Source organism: Pezoporus flaviventris, unplaced genomic scaffold (genome assembly GCF_033815535.1).
Source record: "Pezoporus flaviventris isolate CSIRO_AGI_PZ_B2104156 unplaced genomic scaffold, CSIRO_AGI_Pfla_v1 ptg000002l, whole genome shotgun sequence".
NCBI lineage: Eukaryota > Metazoa > Chordata > Aves > Psittaciformes > Psittacidae > Pezoporus > Pezoporus flaviventris.
The window spans coordinates 50,350,537-50,367,749 of record NW_026892550.1 but is presented as its reverse complement, the minus strand read 5'-3'; the positions used below and the strand labels follow the sequence as shown (position 1 = coordinate 50,367,749).

Below are 17,213 nucleotides of genomic sequence, written 5' to 3'. Positions count from 1 at the left end.
TTTATAGTTTCCCATTTTTAAATGAAACACTATCACAGCACCTTTTGGAGGGTTTTATTGTTTCTGCAGAGATGCTAAAAGCAGCCATAATCAAGAGAATATTCAAAGAATAATAACATTTAAGCCTGACTGTAGCCACTCTTAAGGACCAACTCAAAAGCTCCTTGTTTACTTTATGCTTCCTCTTACAGATGTTCCGTAAAGCAGTCACTAATGTTGATGAATATGTTTTATGTCTGCACAGAAGTCACTGGTATCTTCTATTATTATTGTATTGCCTGCTATCAGAGCCTTTCTAATTTCTTTCAGCATGTCATCATTATTACCATGAATTAGCTGAGTGTGTAATCGTGAAGTTGATTTTTTCAGTCAAGCATGGAGTTTCAAACCATTTAATTCTATATTATTCATTAATACATTTGTTTTACTTGACTTGATTTTAAACTATATTTAACATTCAGTTTTACTCTCCTCCTTGCACAATCTCTTTTTTTATGAACCTTAGTATTACAGTGTTACTTTCTTCCTACCTAGTTTCTAGTATGCCTATTACACCAATATCCTTGTTCAAAACTTGTCATTCTAATTTCCCACCTGATTTCTTAGACTTCTAATACGTCTACAGAAGCCTACATATACTGGGTCAGTTTTTTATTTTTCTGTGACATTGTTCAGTTACAGATGGCTGTTAATAATCTCTCTATACACTCATTAGGCTCCTGCATAAGTAGTATAATACAAGCTTGTAACAGAAAACAGTTAAAAGGCATAAACATGTGGTTTCAATTTATCAAATTCATCATATGTACACACTCAGATCCTCAAAATATCACTTAGGCTCTTCATTCTCTTCAAGTGCATGCTGCAAGAGCAGTTATTACTGTCACAAAGTAGTATCACAAGCCCTATCAATGAATCTGTTACTGAAATTCTCAAGTAGGCAATTGGGCCATTGAAAAATGGATTATTTTCCCAGTAGAATACATTTTGATATCTTCCTCTGCATGAGCTCCTATTCCTGGAACAAATTGCTCAAGGCCTTTATGTCCCATAAAAATTTTAAACTGACACTCCTGCCAAACTATGCATGATCATCTTTACTCTATAATAACATTATCTGAATTGGGAGTTATCTGTTCTGTCTGCTCAGGAACACTGAAGTATAGGGAAATGTGTATGGGAAAAAATGATTGTAAATATGTCTGACAGGTTAGGATATGGAGGCCTATGACCTACCCTATGTCGTAGGGTAGAGGCATCCTCAAAAGACCCACAAAAGATGTACGCCAGCACTTGCAATCTTGTACATGTGCTTTGTACAAAGTGTTTTGTGCTTGGCTCACCAGTGAAAAGAGGAGGTTGAAGCAATGGCAGTCAGGAACCCGCATTGCCCAGCCAGCTGCTATCCCTTGCACAGAGACGAGCCCAAATGGAAATTCAGCCTTTGGCCTCTCTCTCACTCCCCTTCCGTCAAATTCTGTTGTCTCAAAGTAAATGGCTTCCATGTAAAAGAGATAATTTGCACTGAAAACTGGAGCAAGATACATATTAGCAGAGGAAAAATGAAAACAAAAAGCTGGGTGAGTTTCTTTTCAGGTTTCTTGTGCTTTATAGGGCATTTTGCCCAGAGAGAACTCCTCCTCAAATCTGAGAATATTTTCATCTGAAGAAATGGATGAAGGAAGCTTCTGTAAACTCACTGTCCTTTTTTTTCCACAGGATGCCATTTTATTGTTAGTTAGCTTTACCTGCCTCTGGTGTCCCATAACTACACAAAACACTACCTGCCCTACCCCCAGACTAAAGGTCAATACAGCTTTTTTTCCTAAAGTAATGGATGACTTCATAATCATAATTTCATGAATCAGCCTTGGTCACTGTGTATTATGAGGGGAAAAATGCAAAATATGGCTTTAAAATTGTTACTATTATATTATTACCTTGCGGGTCAAACTACAGAATTCAAACAGAAAATCCTTTCCCTACTTCTCTGTTTTCCAATTTATATTTTAAGATAGAGATATATTTGAAGATGAAGATGGGGGTAGATTCAGATTAGATATTAGGAAGAAATTCTTCACTGTGAGGATGTGAGGCACTTGCACAGGTTGTCCAGAGAAGTTGTGGATGCCCCATCCCTGGAAGTGTTCAAGGCCAGGTTGGATGGGAATTTGAGTGACCTGGTCTTACGGGAAGTGTCCCTGCCCATGGCAGTGGGGTTGGAACTAGGTGAGCTTTAATGTCCCTTCTAGCACAAACCCTTCCATAAGTCTATGAAGCACATCATATTTATGGATTCCAGTATCTAGGCTGCCCTCTGAAAATTACTAGTCCCCAGAAAGAGAGATAAAATGTTGAACAGGAGAGCATTAAGGGTTCAAAAATCAAGAGGTGAAACATAAAGGACTCTTTATGCCTTGAGGGCCTAAAATGATTTTCTAGGTTTGACAATTCTCTTTCTTTCTGAAAAAAAGAGGTGAAATAGTTTCTGCAGAACATCCTAATGCAACGACTACAAGATTCAGACTGTGAGAGACACAGGAAAAATAATTCATTTGTTGCTGTGGTACAAACTTCTAATGATCAGGATAGAACAGAGAATCTTTTTGCAGTCTGCAGTACTTTTCAAGGTTAGTCAAGGGTTGGGTATTTTTGGGTTTGGGGTTGGTTTGTTTGTTTTAATATTATTGTGTATATGCCTGTATTTCTGACAGATTTACCAGCCAGGAGAGAAATTTCCATCATTCATATATTTGTGTTTACCTAAACTAAAATTATTCAAAATAACTGCAGAAACAAGAAGGAAGGCACTCAGATGACAGTGCCAAAAAATACAGGCAATCACAGGACAGAGTGGGTTGTACTTTCTGCTCTGGAATTAAACAAGGTATTCCAACAGTGACAGTGAGTAGCTGCCGCTAGTATTGACATCTTAGTAGTGTCTGTGTAGATGGAGATGGTTTTGCAAACACTGCATTGATATTGGTCGTTGATAGCCAAGATAGATCATATTCAAAGAATAGGAGGAAGAGAAGCCCTTCTATGGGGAAGTCAGCCCATTAGTTTATGAAACAGACCAAAGAAAAGTGTTATCCCTTTTCTATTAATATGCACAGGTATTGAAAACATTGTGTAAAATCAATTACATACTTATAAAAATCTAGCCTATTGTCAGTTACCAAAATGTTCCTCAATTAGAAATCATTTCACTGTTTATGAGAACTCAGCTGTACTGAAGAATTTCAATATTCCTGTTTCAAGGTTTTTGTTAGAAGGTACCCAAAAGCAAGGCCTTGGAGGCTAGTCCTGATTTCGGAAAAGCTGCAGTTATCCCTGCTCAGAGCATGACAGCCATTCACCAAGAACAGCATATGTGCCACTGGAAAAATCAAGGCCAAGTTATCCTTCTGGGACACTGCCCATTGATATCTCATATGTACAATGTGTTTATCTATCATGCTGTCCTACACTCTTCCTTCATGCTGTCAGTTTTAAGGTGATCCCTGAATAACAACAACATTGTTCACTGTTGTAGATCCTTCTAGCCACCAAAACCAGTCTTATTCAACAGTCCTACAAAAATGCCCATAACCCCTTTCCCTGAAGAGAAAGTCAGTCTAAATAAATTAATACAGACCATTCCCACACTAAAAGATGGAACCTTGTACTAGTAGGTAGAAGATAAAGATTAAAGAATGCAAAAGTTAAGGACTTGGTTTTCACCATACAAAAAATGTCTCTAAAATCTCACAGTACATTCCATCCTCTTCAGCCTACTGTATCTACCTTACAGAGACCTTCTGTAGGATTTTTCCACAACAGTGTTTTAAATAAGGGCAGGGAATCATAGCAATTTCCCTACCTATGTTTCTTAATTACCAGTTGATTCCAAATACAAAGTTTCAAAACCAGCTTCTGTTTTGAGGGAATAACAGCATCTGTGCATTCCCAAAGGAAGTGCACTCTGCTGTCTGCTGTTGATGAGCCACTTATACGCAAGCATTATGATTCTCTCTCAGTCTCTTCCCCCATCAAGTCCTAATTTCCTGTTACAATCTGGGGCTGAATTGATTACTTTTTCCCCCATTTTAGTTTATAAACACACTGTAAACAGGTGAAACAAACCACTTAGAATGATTAAAGGGTTCCAACTGTGTCTCGAAATGGGCATTTGTAGGATCCAATTTTGAACATCATTTTAGTTGTAAAATGTCTTACATATTTTTGCTACAATTTTCTAAATAATGTGTTAAGAAGAGAAATTTTTCCTGCCTGTATTAGTCAATGTACGCTGTTCTACAAAAAGAGAAATCAGGATTTTTAAATCATCTTTTCTACTGTCACGACCATAATATGTAAACTTCAGAAGCTTTTATGGGACTTTTATAGGACCAGTTATTTGTCTTTTACGTTATTTATAAACTGTAACAGAGCTACATGCTGTCATTATAACCATTGGCTTAAACAGTTTACCGATGTTATTCAAATGAGGACTGTCTCTATTACTGTTTCAGAAGAAACAGATTTTCTTGTTTTGATGAACCCAAGAAACAAGTAATAAACAGTAAATTGCAGACTGAGAAGTTCTGAAGGAAAATAGACCTATTCTGACCCAGGCAGATAAGAAAACAGTCTTGAAGGAAAAGAGTGCTGCAGCAAGCACACCATGATGCACCACCATTACATCTTGCAGCCTGACTGATATCTCATTAAGTTCACTAGAAAGATTATTGCTGACTTTGGCAGTAATAAGCTAGGGATAAAGATTAACAAAACACAAAGCTGAAAGAAAAACAGTGACAGTGGGATTTAACATGATCACAGGAAACAAAATAATGTGCTAATGATTCCTGTGATGAAACTAAAGTGCTGCCTAAAAAGGCTTTAGTGTAATGCATAGAACGTGGTGCAAATGTTGAATAATCCACACTCTTGCAAGTGTCTGCTTGAATCTCTACCTAGAATCACAGAATCATAGAATAGTTAGGGTTGAAAAGGACCTTAAAATCATCTAGTTCCATTCCCCTGCCGTGGGCAAGGATGCCTCACACAGGATCATGTTTCCCAAGGTTCTGTCCAACCTGACCTTGAACACGACTAGGGATGGAGCAACCTTCACATATTTACATCTCTAAATTTCTAAATGCGCATATTTAATCTTATAATTATTTTCCAAGTGTTAATGTTTATGCTGGATGGGGTAATACTGGCTTCTGCTTGTTGTGGTGAAGGAGCATAATGAGTAAATTTCTTTTTAGTCGTTACATTTTAGAATCAGTATTGCTGCTTTACTGTGTGGAACAAGCTATCTGTGGCATTATCAGCAGCTCCCACTGGAGTAATAATCATTAGAAGCTCAATCCTGAAATCAAATGACTTCAGTGAGAGTTCACAGTGCTTTGCTCAGCAGAGTCCCATTTCTCCAGCTTGGTGACTGACTGAACAGTAAACACCCAAAGACTGCAAAGTCAAGTGGCACTGTACCCCACTGAATAATGTTTGTGTGGCTACAGAACCCTTTTCCATGGTGTAACAAATCTTCAGCTGCTTCTAGCCATTATAAATCCTCCTTCAGCTCAAATGCCTACCATCTTTTAGAGTGCTTAGAGTCAGAGGTGCAGGGAGGTCCAAGGTCTGTGTATAAACATCACAGAACACAGTGGACCTACAAGGGCCTCAGCACTGCCACTTTCACTGACTTCAGGACTGCGTGAGTTCAGACCACTTTAAAAAACAGTGGAGAAGCAGAACAACAATTAAGACAGATTACATTGGAGCATCAGAGAAGTCCATTTGTTCCCCTTGCATACAGTTTATGGTTGCCTGATCACAGAGAGAAGCAACTCTTTGGGAGCTCTCTCTCCTAAACCTTCAGAGTCAAAAGGTCTTGCCATCACAGAATCCCACTGTCAAAACATTGTGCTTTTCTTCTTACCTTGGAAACTCTGGTCTAGTAGGGCTGATTTTTCTCATATGTCTTTTGCCTTTACATCACCTGAGTTTCCTTTCTTATTCTCTCCTCTCTCAACCCACTTTCTATCTGCTAATATTCTACATGTCTGCTTTCTTTCACACAGTATCACAGTATCACAGTATGCTAGAGATTGGAAGGGATCTCGAAAGATCATCTAGTCCAATCCCCCTGCTGGAGCAGGAACACCTAGATAATGTTACACAGGAATGTGTCCAGGCGGGTTTTGAATGTCTCCAGGGAAGGAGACTCCACAACCTCCCTGGGCAGCCTGTTCCAGTGTTCCGTCACCCTCACTGAGAAGAAGTTTCTTCTCAAGTTTAAGTGGAACCTCTTGTGTTCCAGTTTGTATCCATTACCCCTTGTCCTATCATTGTTTGCCACTGAGTAGAGCCTGGCTCCATCCTCGTGACACTCCCCCTTTATATATTTATAGACACTTATAAGGTCACCCCTCAGTCTCCTCTTCTCCAAACTATAGAGACCCAGCTCCCTCAGTCTTTCCTCATAAGGGAGATGCTCCACTCCCTTAATCATCTTCGTTGCCCTGCGCTGGACTCTCTCCAGCAGCTCCCTGTCCTTCTTGAACTGAGGGGCCCAGAACTGGACACAATATTCCAGATGCGGTCTCACCAGGGCAGAGTAGAGGGGAAGGAGGACCTCTCTCGACCTACTAACCACCGCCCTTCTAATACACCCCAGGATGCCATTGGCCTTCTTGGCCACAAGGGCACAGTGTTGGCTCATGGTCATCCTGTCGTCCACTAGGACCCCCAGGTCCCTCTCCCCTACACTGCTCTCTAACAGGCCGTTCCCCAACCTATACTGGAACCTGGGGTTGTTCCTGCCCAGATGCAGGAATCTGCACTTTCCCTTGTTATATTTCATCAAGTTATTCCCTGCCCAACTCTCCAGCCTGTCCAGGTCTCACTGGATGGCAGCACAGCCTTCTGGCGTGTCAGCCACTCCTCCCAGCTTAGTGTCATCAGCAAACTTGCTGATAGTACACTCAATTCCCTCATCTAAATCGTTGATGAATGTATTAAATAATACCGGTCCCAGTACTGACCCTTGAGGCACTCCACTAGTTACAGGCCTCCAACTAGACTCAGCCCCATAGACTACAACTCTCTGGCTTCTCTCCTTCAGCCAGTTCACAGTCCACCTCACTACCTGATCATCCAGTCCACACTTCCTCAATTTAGCTGTGAGGATGCTGTGGGAGATTGTGTCAAATGCTTTGCTGAAGTCAAGGTAGACCACATCCACCGCTCTGCCATCATCCGTCCACCATGTTATTTCCTCATAAAAGGCTAAGAGATTGGTCAAACATGATTTCCCCTTGGTGAAGCCATGTTGAGTGCCCCTCATAACCTTCTTATCCTTGATATGCCTTAAGATGGCACCAAGGATAAGGTGTTCCATCACTTTCCCAGGGATGGAGGTGAGGCTGACCGGTCTATAGTTACCCGGGTCCTCCTTCTTGCCCTTTTTGAAGACTGGAGTGACATTTGCTTTCCTCCAGTCCTCAGGCACCTCTCCCGTTTCCCAAGACTTGGTAAAGATGATGGAGAGTGGTCTAGCAATGACTTCCGCCAGTTCCCTCAGCACCCACGGGTGCATCCCATCTGGACCCATGGATTTATGGATGTCCAGATTGCTCAACTGGTCTCTAACCCATTCCTCATCGACTAAGGCAAACCGCTCCGTTGACCTGACTTCATCTAAGGTCTCCGGGGTACAGGGCTCTTCAGGACTGCCTGCAGCAGAGTAGACAGAGACAAAGAAGGCATTCAGTAACTCTGCCATCTCTGTATCTTCTGTCACCAGGGCACCTATCCTGTTTATCAGTGGGCCTACATTGCCTCTGGTGTTAGTTTTATCTGCCATGTATTTGAAAAAGCTCTTTTTGCTGTCCTTGACCCTTCTCGCCAGCTTTAATTCTAAGGAGGCCTTAGTCATCCTAGCTGCCTTCCTACATCCTCTAGCAGGCAGTAGCCTTATATTCCTCCCAAGTGGCCAGCCCCTCCTTCCATGACCTGTAAACTCTCCTCTTCCACTTGAGCATACCCAGCAATTCCTTATTTAGCCACGCAGGTCTCTTGGCCCTCTTCCTTGACTTCCTACGTGTCGGGATGCTCCGATCTTGAGCTCGGAAAAAGCAATCCTTGAATGCCAACCAACTATCTTGGGCCCCTTCACCTTCAAGCAGCCCTGCCCATGGGATTTCCCCTAGCAATTGCTTGAAAAGGCCAAAGTTTGCCCTGCTAAAGTCCAGGGTTGCAATTCTACTTGCTATTCTACTGGTCCTACCACACAAGATCCTGAATTCCACCATCTCGTGGTCGCTGTAACCAAGGCAGCCCTCAACCCTTACTGCTTCGACCAGACCCTCCTTGTTAGTGAGGATGAGATCCAGCAGCGCTCCTCTCCTGGTCGGCTCATCCACCATTTGCAGGAGGAAGTTATCATCCATACACTGGAGGAACCTCCTGGACTGTGGCTGGGTTGCCGAGTGGTCCTTCCAGCAAACATCAGGGAAGTTAAAATCCCCCACGACGACCACGGCCTGTGACTGTGAGGCCGCTCTCAGCTGCCTGTAGAAGGCCTCGTCAACTTCCTCACCCTGATCTGGTGGTCTGTAACAGACACCTACAACAGTATCCCCCCTGCCAGCCTGCCCCTTAATTCTCACCCACAGACTCTCAACTCGCTCGTCATCTGTCCCTGGACAGGACTCAGTGCATTGTAGTTGCTCCCGTACATAAAGAGCAACCCCACCACCCCTCCTGGCTGGCCTGTCTTTCCTGAAAAGGACATAGCCTTCCATGACTATATTCCAGTCATGTAAGCTGTCCCACCACATCTCTGTAACTGCCACCAGATCATAGTCTCCTGACTTAACACAGGTTTCTAACTCCTCCTGCTTATTTCCCATGCTGCGCGCATTGGTGTACAGACATTCCAGGGAGCGAGCTGAGCACACCGATTTCACCCTAGGATTATAGGAGGCCTCCCAGTCTTCATCAATTCTGGAGCGCTGCCCCACTGGGGCAAGCCCAGCTACAACCCCATCCCCCTTCGAATCTAGTTTAAAGCTCTCCAAATGAGCCCTGCTAATTCGTGCCCCAGCATCCTTTTGCCTCTGTGAGACAAACCTTTCTCACTTGTCATTGTCCAGACTGGTGCCCTATAAAACCAGCTGTTATCAAAGAATCCAAAGCCCTGCCTGTAGCACCAGTCTTGAAGCCAATTGTTTATGAACTGAATCTTCCCATTCCTTCCCACATCATCAGTGGAAGATGGAAGGAGTGAGGAGAAGATCACTTGAGCCCCAGACTCTTTCACCATCCGCCCCAAGGCCCTGTAGTCTTTCTTCATCCCCCTCAGACTTGCTTCTGTTAATTTCTCATTATTCTTGTTTCATTTCAATTCCTATTTTTGCATTCAGCAAACTCTTTCACAGTCTCAGTTCTTCTGCTTCTGCTCCGTATCCTGTATCTCATCATTCTCCCCTTCATTCCTAGCCTACTCACACAATCCTTTTTTTTCTACACCATGTTCAGCACCATTTAGTACACAATTCAGACAGCGTGTCTGCTGCTCCCCCTTGTGACTGGCACTTTGCCATACAAAATCTATTAAAGGATATCAAACAGATTAAGGAAATGAGCCCTAATAACAGAGCTACACCATGAAAAATTACAGAGAGTTGTCAGCTGTAGGTAATTGGAATATACAGGGGCAATATCCTGTATCATACATACATATTCCCCCACACTTAACCTCCTCACCTCACTAATTTTCTGAGCAACACCTACACATAGAACTTCTAGCCTGTGCTGGCAGGAGCTTTCATTCCTGATGGAAACATCCTGGCCAAAATGGACAGATATCAAAGACAAGGGCCAACTGGAAAAAATAGCTACTGCTCCTTCAGGTTGAGCCTAAAGAGACAAGCAACTTATCATCCTTAGGTACCAGTAATGGGAAGATGACTTTTCCAGCAAACAAAATTATAGTCAGGAGTAGGTATGCCTCCTTTGCGAATGACAGTTAACAGTGCAGGAAGGACTCAATTCTCTTCTAAGCTTCCTTTGGGTGCAAAGATTAACAACCACGGACAGCTCAGCCATGGAGGTGTTTTTTAACTGGCAGCTGAGAGTCATTCTACATTTTCCACTGTCCTTAATTATGGCAGTGATGGCTTCTCTAGGAAATTGCTACCAAACTTAAATGACAAATTTGAGTGAGTGTTACAACTGCAGCTATGAAGCAGCATCTTACTATGTTAATTTAGCAATTTTGTTTCCAAGAAAAGCCACTTAGGGAACAAGTTAGATACTTCATTGTAATTGTTAGTGAACTGGCACATCAGACTAAATTAAATCTCTTAGCAAAGGCTCAGTAATAGAGAGTTGCCAATGCTTTCTGATCAGCTAAGTCCTTCCTGCACAAAGGAATTACCGAGGAAGTGGTCAAGGCTTCTCCACCTCCTCCCCATTTGTTTGTTGGAATGACTGCCTGCTATGCTTTTGTCATCTATCTTGTGCAAAAGCTAGACTGTTGGCTTATCACTCAAATTTCAGCAAGAAAGACAAGTAGCCTGCTTTTCATCTCAGCCAGCCAATAGTTAAAAATTTCCATCAGTACATCTGTAGGAATCATTTCACACAAACAACACACATTTTTAAAGGGCAGTTACCAGACAGGAAGATAAACCAACAGAATATTTTCTTAGCCAAAAGGAATTGTTGCTGGTGCCTATTGGGAATAAGAACAACACGAATGTAATAGAAATCTGACAGTAGCACATAAAATAATGTCAATGTGCAATCTGAAGAAAACTAGCAATTGAAAGGAATGATACTAGGCTAGAAGAAGATGCCTTAGGAGTCCCACAAGCATGTGAAAATGATGAATTATGGGTTATCACCTACTACAGGTAAAGATCATCAAGCATTTTGGGCAGCATCAGGCAGCCAACACTCAAGCTAGCTCAATTTGAAAGACAGGACTTGTGACTACCAACTTATATTCATTACCAAGTTGCACTTGTTTTTTGGAGGAGAAGGGAACTAGGGGATAGAAGGCAACAATCCAACTAAAGTTTATATTTATGAGATCTGCTGCTTTCTCAGGCCCAGACACCCAGCACTCAAAACTATGCCATAGTTAATTTATAATATCAAAAGTACTGGTTTAGCTGTAAAAAACCCCCAACTAACCAACCAAACAAAAAAGCAGGTAAATGAGAAGGGAACTAATTACCCTATGGTTAAAAATACCAAAGTGTAGTAAAAGCAAATGAAAATGAACAGTTGTTTTAGATTACTATTTCTGCCAGCCTTTGGATGTTTTAAGATATTAGCACAGTTCTCATGTCTACTAGAGGTTGCGAATCCAAGATGGCAGATGTTGGGTTTATCACATATTTGATGGTTAACTAAAATGGAATTTTTTTTGATAAACCAAATATCTTTTCTGCAATTAACTATGTCTCAGGTATGAAATGTCAAAAAAGTAGGAATATCCTGAATGAAATTTGTTTTTCATAGCAGGTAAACATGGATGCAGATGATTACCTGGACAAATTTTTATCAGGAGCATTATCTTATAAATGTTATAGTTATTGTCTTGTAGCTAATGTCTGTGCAGAAAAATCCTGGGGAAGTCTGCCTAGAACATTGTGTGCACTGTAACAATTAGGACATGTTGCACTCTCCTTCGTTTTAGATGACTGCTACTCTTCTGATTGCAGCAGAACACAACTTACTCATCCTCAAAAAGGATTAATTAAAATTTCTGGTAGCTTGTCCATTGATTTCAATGGATTTCAGTTCAAATCCTGCCTGGATTTGGAAGCACAGACCCAAGCAGTAATCTAAAAGTGTAAGAAGGTTTCTCATAATCTAAAGCCAAGGCACAAGATGAGAAGACAAAATGTAAAAATCATGAGTGGCTTTGGAATCTTTTTGTCTATGAATGTCGATACGACAACACAGACAAGAAAAATAATAATCACTTATTGTGTCACTTTGGAATAGGATCTACTAATTTATACTTGCTTGCCTACAGAATAACTCATTCTCTGTCAGTGTAAATTAAACTGATTATATAAATTCTAAGCCCCACAGCAACAACTAATGTCCCAACAATACCTCAAAATCTACAAAACCTAATAACACAAAGTGGTTTTTTTCCTTTTTTCCTACAGTCCTTCCATAAAAATGGCTATTACTGCCTATGTGATTTCCCATACACAAAATGGTCTCTGAATTCATCCTGAGCCATCTTTATATGAGGTAGAAATGCAGAGAAGGAGTAGATGACAAGCCATAGTACATCTTTTACTTATTGAAATTCCTTTATAAGGTATAAATGACACAAGGAGGGGAGCAATACTGGAAAATTCTGGAAATATTTTCTCTGCACATGTAGGCTGGAATTGGTGTGGTTTGACTTTCTAACTGTATTTAAAACCTGTAATAGACAGGGACAGGGGCAGTTAGCAGGCATGAAGACTGGAGGACATTTATGATCACTGGCATACCCCAATAATCTTGTCAAAGATAATCAGATAACTGGACATGTACTGTGAAAGAGAGTGAAAGTGTACAGGCCATAATGATTGTTTGGCAACAAGTTTGCTTCTTCCAGAATTAGTACTAATCCCCATGGCTGATGACAAAGTGTTGAAACTGATCCAGACATTCTCCTAGAAATCTGGCAAATTCTCACTGGAAATTATTTTCTCATTGGTAAAATATTCAAGCTGGTTTTCATACTCACCCCAGTTTCCTACCTGCTTCAGGTGTTTTCATATAATATAACAAACAAAATCAAGCAAAACAAAACCAGAAGGAAACACAGAAAATAATATTTTGTTAGTTTCCTTCTGACCTCCCTGGTTATTCCTGAGCTGCTTCTAAATCATTACTATTCTAATTCTGATTTTAGAAAAGCAACGGCTTGGAAACACAGTGTAGAATATCAGTGTTACCAATGACTTCAGAAGGGCAGATCTTCATTCAGATTCAGTTTCCAGAATAAACACAGATACACTGAATACTTCCATGGAAATTTCTTGATTTAAATTGCTGATCCATTAACTGCTACATTAACTCACAGTCAGCATGGAATGAATCATGAATAAAAGGATTTTTTAATGTACCCTGGGAACCCTCTGGATCTGAAGCAAAACATTAATGTAAAAATCATTTCCTTGTATTGTTTTGGAAAACATTAGGATGTCAGATTAAAGGATATGTAGTTAGTTATTCAGTGTGCTATATCAAGTAACAGAATATGGGCACACATAGAGCCAAAATCACCCTGGTTTTATGGAAGTATAAAAATTCCTTTAACTGTGATTCTGGCTGATACTTATCAGTATTCCCCTAATACTGGAGGAAATTTAGAATAGTGCTACCATTTAATTAACATAATTAATGATTCTGTAAGTCATTATTTGGTCATCATTATATAAAACAAAATCATGTAATCAGAGAAGTTGGGGAAAAATATGTTAATTCAGTGTTTAGCCAAGAAATCAAAGCAGTAGTCTTGCTAAGAAAAATGTGAAAATACAATATGGAGTATATAAGATACAAAATTTCTGTCTCCCTTGTTCCTTGCATATATAACAGAGATTGAAAGACAGAAAACAAGATCTGTTTTTCTTTTACTGTCTCGTTGCCTTCCTGATGTGCTTTTTCCTAAGCTTTTAAACCGTAATTAGAGTAAAATTTTAAATTCTTGTTTGCATGTTCTTCTAAAATTACCATACATGGATTGCCAATACAATTATAGAGCCGCAAAAAGAATGCTATCCTACCTGACATCACAGGAACTGAAAAGTCAAGTGAGATGTTTTCATGCTTTATATATCTATTTCTCTTGGTGCTTTTCTCATTTCTACATTACCCAAGGAAATGCTCATAAGGCTCCTCTCTCCATCTCTGTATGAATTTGTTGTGGTCTGGGGCTCTTTGGCAGATGTTCCAAAATCAGCCTGTGTTTACTGAAATGGATGCACGTGGACTTATCAAGTTCCTCCAGCTTTTCAATAGATGAGAAATAATCCTGACAGCTTGACTGTAAACTTTTTAATTAGAGATAAACCCTGTATTATGTAGCAGAGTAACAGAGGATCCAGCTGTATTGTTGCCTTTTCAATCAGGTTGTGTAATAACAGGATTAACTCTTTGATAATTGCTCTACTGATATACATTTGGTTAACCAGGTGTCCCACAGCTTTAAAATAATATTCAATGGACCTTTTTCCAGCTTTCATAGGGGCTGAACCACTCACAAAGCACAATGCCATCAGAAACCCAGGAAGATAAATATCTCTGCTCTTATCCTTCTCCCAAACCTAAGCTTTGGTTGAGTTTAGATACATCCTGATCTCTGAAGGTTTCTTATGCACAGGTTTTTGCTTTCTTTTACAGATACATGGCCATTATTGACCCCTTGAAACCTAGGCTCTCTGCAACTGCTACAAAGGTGGTCATTGGGAGCATATGGACTTTGGCTTTCTTGTTGGCCTTTCCCCAATGCCTATACTCCATAACCAAGGTGATGCCTGGGAGAACTCTTTGCTATGTAGCGTGGCCTGGTGGTCCAAAACAGCACTTTACGTAAGTTTTTGTTCTTTTAAACTTGTGCGCGGTGGTGTCTACACTTGCAATGGACTTGGCAAAAGTTGTAGAGTATCATGCAGATACTCTGCATGCAGAATAACTAACAGAACTGATCACTGAGAAATGCAGAACAAGTTTTAGGATGTAGAAAGATAGAATTATTTTAAGTGATAAGTGGAATACCTTTATTCTCTTCCGCTTCTATGTGTTCCTCATCCCATGCTGCATGTTTGCCATCACTGCTTCACTTAAGATGGCTACTTCTACACAGACAGAAATAGTAAGAAATGGGGATAGTGTAGGCAATTCAAAGCAACCTTCCTTTTCATCCTAGATAGGAAAAAATGTATTTCCAGCCTCTCCTTGTCCAAATCAGTTTTTTTCATCTGGATCTCTTTGTGAGAGGGCTGGATTTTCCCACTTCATTCTGTTACATTATCACAATTACTTATAGCAGTCCAAATAAGAAAATTGTAAAAACTGTAACTGGTTCCAGTTTCTGAAAGTGTAGAATAACAGTCAGTTAAATTGAATCTATCCTATTTTACCTCTGGCAGAATTAGGAGTAAGTGGTTACCTAGCCATAGAAACATTATCTGCCCTTTCATGTCATTACTGGCATTTAAGATGAACTCTGTGTTCAAGGCTGAAAGCCTGCGTGATCATCCAGAATCAAATTTTACTTTTTGCCCTCTTTCAGGCATGTGAAAGGGCCCACCCCGGTCACATATATAATTTGTATCACCTTAGGAGGAACACAGAAATATTTCTCTTTAGGGCAGGAAGATCACTCTCAGTGATGGCTAGGGATTCTTCATTGATCGTTCACTAGGATTTTATCTGAGGATGGCATTCAACCAGGAAGCAAGAGTAGTTACCATTTTTTCCCTAGTGCTTATATCAGCAGAGATGACTATGTTGCACATAGGCAGCAGTATTTCCTACGTGCAGCAGATCTGCAATATGGAATACTGTCCTGGTTTTTGCTGGGATAGAGTTAATTTTCTTTCTAGTAGCTGGTGCAGCGCTGTCTCGGCTCTAGTCTGAGAACAATGCTGGTAACGCACCAATGTTTTAGCTGTTGCTAACTAGTACTTACCCTGATCAAGGACTTTTCAGTCTCTCATGCTCTGCCAGTGAGGAGGGGCACAAGAAGCTGGAAGGAAGCAGAGACAGGACACTTGACCCAAACTAGCCAAAGGGGTATTCCATACCACAGCACTTCATTCCCAGTGTATAAACTGGGTGAGCTGGCCAGAAGTGAGTGAGTGGCTTGTGTAGTTAAACCAGCTGTGGTTAAACCACAAGTACGTTGGATAACACGTTGCATACCATTTAAATACTTATTTTCCTCTTTCATTTATGGTCCAGAGCACAAAATGCCTACCTTGTCCTTAGGATACCTGGCTGTGCAATAATTAAAAATCAATTCAGCTGGTTATGGACAAACATATCTTATTTTTCAGTCACTAATTATGATAACTTTAGAGTCCTTCTTAATTATGATAACTTTAGAGTCCTTCTTAATTTATGATAGTGCAAATTCAAAATCAGCTCTAGAAACCCCATAAAGCTCTTGCATTAAAATGTAAACAAGTTTGCAGTGCAATTCAAGACTTTCAAAAAGTCAGTGAAATCACCGGCAACTAGCCAGTCAATATAAAACATGCCTTGTGCTACTCTTGTCTTCTAGCAGCCCATTCCATTGGCATGGCTCCTCTGAAAGCACTTATCAGCTTTATGTTTTTTATTGCAGGTATCATGTTATTGTGATTGTCCTGGTCTACTGCTTTCCACTGCTTGTCATGGGCATTACTTATTCCATAGTGGGAATTACACTCTGGGGAGGAGAAATACCAGGCGACACATCCGACAAATATCAGGAGCAGCTCAAAGCTAAGAGAAAGGTACTGTTCCATTAAACTCACTAAGTTTTGATGAGAAAATGAACATGAGCCGGCAGTGTGCGCTCGCAGCCCAGAAAGCCAACCGTATCCTGGGTTGCATCAAAAGGAGCGTGACCAGCAGGTCGAAGGAGGTGATCCTGCCCCTCTACTCTGCTCTTGTGAGACCTCCCCTGGAGTATTGTGTGCAGTTCTGGTGTCCTCAACATCAAAAGGACATGGAACTGTTGGGACAAGTCCAGAGGAGGGCCACGAGAATGACTGGGGGACTGGAGCACCTCCCGTATGAAGACAGGCTGAGAAAGTTGGGGCTGTTCAGCCTGGAGAAGAGAAGGCTGCGTGGAGACCTCATAGCAGCCTTCCAGTATCTGAAGGGGGCCTATAGGGATGCTGGGGAGGGACTCTTCATTAGAAACTGTAGTGATAGGACAAGGGGTAATGGGTTAAAACTTAAACAGGGGAAGTTTAGATTGGATATAAGGAGGAAATTCTTTCCTGTTAGGGTGGTGAGGCACTGGAATGGGGTGCCCAGGGAGGTTGTGAATGCTCCATCCCTGGCAGTGTTCAAGACCAGGTTGGACGAGGCCTTGGGTGATATGGTTTAGTGTGAGGTGCCCCTGCCCATGGCGGGGGGTTGGAACTGGATGATCTTAAGGTCCTTTCCAACCCTAACTATTCTATGATTCTATGATT

The 17,213-nt window shown here is 41.0% G+C and overlaps 1 protein-coding gene across 1 annotated transcript in view; it reads left to right on the top strand.

Annotated features, from left to right (window-relative positions):
• TACR3 (tachykinin receptor 3) overlaps positions 1-17,213 on the top strand; it is a 35,397-nt gene that overhangs the window by 5,322 nt on the left and 12,862 nt on the right. The window contains exons 2-3 of the mRNA XM_061477982.1: positions 14,425-14,613; positions 16,373-16,523. Coding sequence (XP_061333966.1) covers positions 14,425-14,613; positions 16,373-16,523 — 340 coding nt within the window. The remainder of the gene's footprint in view (positions 1-14,424; positions 14,614-16,372; positions 16,524-17,213) is intronic.